The sequence below is a fragment of the Humulus lupulus genome, chromosome 5 (assembly GCF_963169125.1).
Source record: "Humulus lupulus chromosome 5, drHumLupu1.1, whole genome shotgun sequence".
Classification (NCBI taxonomy): Eukaryota; Viridiplantae; Streptophyta; class Magnoliopsida; order Rosales; family Cannabaceae; genus Humulus; species Humulus lupulus.
In genome coordinates, this window is record NC_084797.1 from 226074785 (window position 1) to 226080043 (window position 5259).

At 30.2% G+C, this 5259-nt stretch overlaps 1 protein-coding gene across 1 annotated transcript; it reads left to right on the forward strand.

The window, feature by feature from the left end:
* The first annotated feature begins 1997 nt into the window (after window positions 1-1997).
* LOC133778273 (ATP-dependent Clp protease proteolytic subunit-related protein 2, chloroplastic) lies at window positions 1998-4956 on the forward strand. Its single transcript, XM_062218151.1, has 9 exons — window positions 1998-2236; window positions 2341-2384; window positions 2465-2537; window positions 2966-3086; window positions 3456-3590; window positions 3706-3822; window positions 4211-4279; window positions 4378-4473; window positions 4567-4956. The coding sequence occupies exons 1-9, from the start codon at window positions 2175-2177 to the stop codon at window positions 4702-4704; spliced, it is 855 nt and encodes a 284-aa protein (XP_062074135.1). The 5' UTR covers window positions 1998-2174; the 3' UTR covers window positions 4705-4956.
* Window positions 4957-5259: the final 303 nt, after the last annotated feature.

The window sequence follows — 5259 nt, forward strand, 5'->3', positions numbered from 1 at the left end:
ATAACAATAAATTATATATTATATGTTTAATGTAATATTAAATATTATACGCGAATTTTAAATTTAAGTTTCTTGCTAGTTTTTTTTTTAAAAAAATTTGTTGCTAATTCACAGTAGATTATATTATATGTTTAATATGATATTAATATAATAAGTGAGTTTAAATTTAATTAAATGTTTATTTAAGTTATAAAACATATGATTTTATTATTTTTAAATAATTATTATTGTAAAACATTTCAAAAATATCATATTTTAATTTATTTAATTATTTATTATTGTAAAATATCTTATTTTTTATTTGTTTAATTATTAATTATTTTTTAATAATTATTATTATAAAATATCTCAAAAATATCTTATTTTAATTTTTTAATTATTTATTTTATTTAATTTAAGTATTTAGAAACTACCGTTAAATATAAGAATATTCTATTAAATATAAGAATATTTCGTTAAAGTTAACATTAAAAAAATAAAAAAAACCGTTAAAACAAAAAATTATCATTATCTACACACTTATTATATAAAAAAAAAATATATTGACATATATGAAATGGGAGATTGGATAGGATGAATATCTCAAATTTTATGATAAGTTTAAGTTATACCAAACTAAAATGATTATTAAGTTGTTAGATTAGTTTTATAATATTATTTTTTTATTTTTTTTAACAAAATCCCATGTTCATATATCCATTATCAAGAACTAAAACCAACTTCTCTATTTCTGTTTTAAGTTTACTACTCTTTGATTTGATTACACATTTAAAGTTATCCCTTCTATTGGCTAATAGGGAGGGGGACTGGACAAGGAGCCAAATGTCCCACATTGAATGGACAAAAATCATTTTTATCAAATACGGTATTGAAATAATTGTATTTTTTATTTGTGAGAGCCAACTAAATTCAAAAAAATTAATCTCAACTTCTCATGTCTTTATATTATCCTAACTATAATGTCTTGCTATTTGCTATCATCCTAACTATCTCATGTTTTTTTTGGAATCCTACAAGATTCATTTTTATTTGAGAGACCCAATAAAAAAATAAATAAACAAATATGGTGATAGTTCTATCATAGTAACACCACATTTATCGTTTCCCAACTTATGAATTTTTTTTTTATAAAAAAACTCAGCCTCAAAATCAAATGTTGTAAAATTTAAAAGTATTAATGTTTAAAATTGTTACAGAATAATATGAAATATAGATATTTGATAAACAAAAAAAATGTCATAAGATGCCGAATGAAACAGACATTTTTATAAGCCTATATTTGATAGAGAGAAAAGAAAATAAGATAGAGGAAAAAAATAAAGTAGATAGAAAAAGTTAAAGAAATATATTTTCCCATCCACTTGTTTGCTAGAAAGAGAGGAAAGAAAATTACATTATTTCTTTTATTTAGTATTTGAATTAAAATTGAAAGGAAGAAAATATATTTTGATATTTTTATGTTATTTATACTTATGTATAATCTTTATATGTATTACTCGTTAATGTGTTAGTGAGAACTAACCCAATGTTTAGTAAAAAACCATTTTCATTAATATATATATTTGTTTAACCCACTTAAATTTTTATCCACTTATTTAGTGATAATACGTAACCATAGATTAAACCTAGTTGCAGTTTTTTTGACACATGTTTTTCTTGATAAACCAACCAGCAAAAAAAACTTAGAGTCACACGTATTGGTAAAAAATTCCTTTTTCTTTTCACAATAGCTTACCCAGCAGTCTAGTGAAATTTTGGAAAGAAAATTAGTTTTGTAAAGAATTATATAAAAAAATAAAAAATAAAAAAGGTATATTTTTTCACCTAATTAATTTTTTTCATCGCTCTTTTTTTCAAATAATTAATTGGACATGACAGTCTACTAAAAAAATACACAATTTATTATTAATTCTTTAAAAAAACTATTATTAATTATTTTTGTTTTGTTAAATAACAATTATATATTGATATTGATAGCTTAAGCAAAAGATTGGTGATAATATGCCTTTGATCTTTCTATCAAATCCCAAACCGTAACAGCCCAGACTAGCACTAAACGTAGTGCCGCTTCCATTCTATCCCATTCCTCCGTCTCTGCTCCGAGACTGAGAGCTCTCTTCTCCGACCTCATCTTCAATCTCAATTGGGGGTGACCCCCTTCTCTCTCTATCGAAATGGCGGTCTCTTTCCAGACAACTATTCATCCACAAGCTAGACTCGCTCAACCGCCTCCAAGGTTCTTTCTCTTTATCTTTCATGGGGTTTCTATCTTTTTCATTTTTCCTTACTGGGATTTCTTCAAAATTGAGTCTTTTTCATTCTTTTGTTTGTTTATGGCAGTTGTGGAACAAAGCTTTATTCGGGGTTAAAGCTTCAATCTTCATGTATGCGCATTGCTTTGCTCTTCGTAATCTTATTAAACTTGTATAAGTAAAAATTTGGGGTCTAATTTTGTTTTTTTAAGGCACTTTTGGAGCTGGAAAACCCAACTTGACTGCTGAATTCTATGGAAAAGTTCACAAGAGTCTTCAGCCTAGGTAATTTGGTATATAGATTTGTGTACTTTCGCTACATATTTTTATTATTGGCAATTCGGTGGCGTGGTGCTAAAATTTAGCATATTCGACATGTGGGTCTTGTAGACTTATTTCAGAAAGCTTTAGAATTTTTTGAACTATAACATTTGATGAAGTCTTGGAGTAATTTGAATGCAAAGATGAGTTCATTATCATTCTTGTTGTTATTATATACCTTCTGATTAGCTGCTTCACATTATCCTTCAACCATTGTACTCTTCGAATTAATTTGAGTTTATATGCAGAAGCAGCTAGTGGCTATACTCAGTTTATTGCAATGAAATTGTTATAACATGTTATCTCTTTGTGCGGAAAAACTTTACTTTGAGGACTATTTTAAATTCTAAATTGGTTGATTCAGCGATGATCCATACTACTTATGCTTTTAGGACCAGTAATCATAAACCAACAAGAGCACAAATTGGAATGATGCCTATTGGAACTCCAAGGGTGCCCTATAGGACTCCTGGTGAAGGTACTTGGCAATGGGTTGACTTGTGGAATGCCCTGGTAAGTTTGTCACTTCGATGCTATGAACGATAAAAGGGCAAATGTCTTATCCTATTAAAAAGGATAAATGTAAAGTACATTTATTATCTCAAAAATTACAAATTGAAGGATCAGTAACAACCTCAAGTATATGCTTCATCTGTTTCAGTTATGATTCTCTATCTATTTTTTATCTGAAAGTGTTTGTGTTGGTTATTTCTTTTTGTTCATTTTGATATATCCGCCATTTTCCCTGGACTTAATCTTTTTGCTGCTGTAATAAATGAATTTAAAGGGTCTCGATGCCTCCTTTCTTCTGCGGAATAAGTTGTTTCAGAGAATATCTCTGTGTGGATGTTAATTTGGTCCATAATCTTTCTGGAAATACAGTATAGAGAACGTGTCATCTTCATTGGACAAAATATAGATGAAGAGTTCAGTAACCAAATTCTTGCCACGATGCTTTACCTTGACAGCGTTGATAATAAAAAGCTCTACATGTACATTAATGGTCCTGGTGGAGATGTGAGTTCCTTGTAAAAACGTTCTACTGAAACAAAATATATCTACCTTTTCTTTGATAAATATTTTCATCTGATTTTATTTTTATGCTAATGCTGTGTACTTTTTTTATTTATAGCTTACTCCAAGCTTGTCTATTTATGACACCATGCAAAGCTTAAAGAGTCCCGTTTGCACCCATTGTGTGGGATACGCTTACAATCTAGCAGCATTTCTTCTTGCAGCTGGAGAAAAGGTAATACATTGTCCTTTTAAGTTAGTTTTATTGATTTTTCAACATGCATGAACTGGGGATATTGTCATTGATAGAGCTCTATAAGGCCTTAATTTTTGCATACTGAGGGAACCGAAAATTTATGGGTTGGACTAATTGAATTTTGATTCATGGGATATGGGAGTCAAATCAGAAGGCTACAGATTAGGACAGCTTTTTCATCTTTCCTTTTTTGATCCCCATTGGAGCTTAATTGACTGGGGTGGCAGTACCACTTCCATCTTATAGTAGGCTTTCATTTTACATATGTAGTTTACTAGCCTCAGTCCATTCATGCATAGTTGGATGAGTTTTCAAATCTTATATTGATTATGTTTTGTACTCCATCTTTTTCTTCCTCCTTGTTAAGGGCAACCGATATGCAATGCCTCTAGCAAGAATTGCATTACAATCTCCTGCTGGAGCTGCACGTGGTCAGGTATTTCTCTTTGTGTTCATACTGTCAAAGCTGCCATGGAAACCTTTTTATATTTGTTGATTTTTGTCCTTCTGGTGTTCATCAACGTGTTATGACAGGCTGATGACATTCAGAATGAAGCAAAAGAGCTTCTAAGAATCAGAGATTATCTTTTTAATGAATTGGCTGAGAAAACAGGGCAGCCAGCTGACAAGGTTAGTTTTAGGCATTGTTTTTATATTAGAATATTATTTTTATCATTAGGGCCTCTGTCTGTAGACATCATTTGTTATCTTTATGCTGTGCAGATTAGCAAAGATCTAAGTCGAATGAGGCGGTTTAATGCTCAGGAGGCCCTTGAATACGGGCTAATTGATCGGATTGTGAGGCCACCTCGCATTAAGGCTGACGCACCTCGCAAGGATGCAGGGACAGGTCTTGGTTAGTAGTGTATTTCTGTATTTTTTGCTCATATTTTTAGATTTCTCTTGATACCAACTGTAGGACTTCAGTGTTTCAGAACTTCATTTAATGCTTTTCTGTAATTGGCTCTGTTATAAATTGTTGCATAGAGATTTGATATTTTGAACCCTGAAACCACACTTAAAAGACTCATGGAAAGCATTAGCTCAATAGGAGGCTTTCTATAGCTTGACATTCGTATGCGAATAATCTACTCGGAATTCGTATTGGGTTCACATCTAAGCAGCATAGTCCTTGCTGCTACTAGTGCTAGCTTAAGTAGTTGGGTGGGTGACTGCAAGTTAGTACGGGGCAAAGCATATGGTCTTCTTACACATATAACCAGATCTTTTTCTTTTGATATTAGTAAAACCACTACAAAATAAAAGAATAATAAAATCCTTATTTACTACCAAGTTCGCAGATATTCTAAATTTTACAATGCCTTGGAAGTTTTGGAGTTCAGTTTATTCGGTTAGTAATACTATAATAGTATTTGTTACTTAACAATTTCATGTTATAATTTTTGATACAAAATA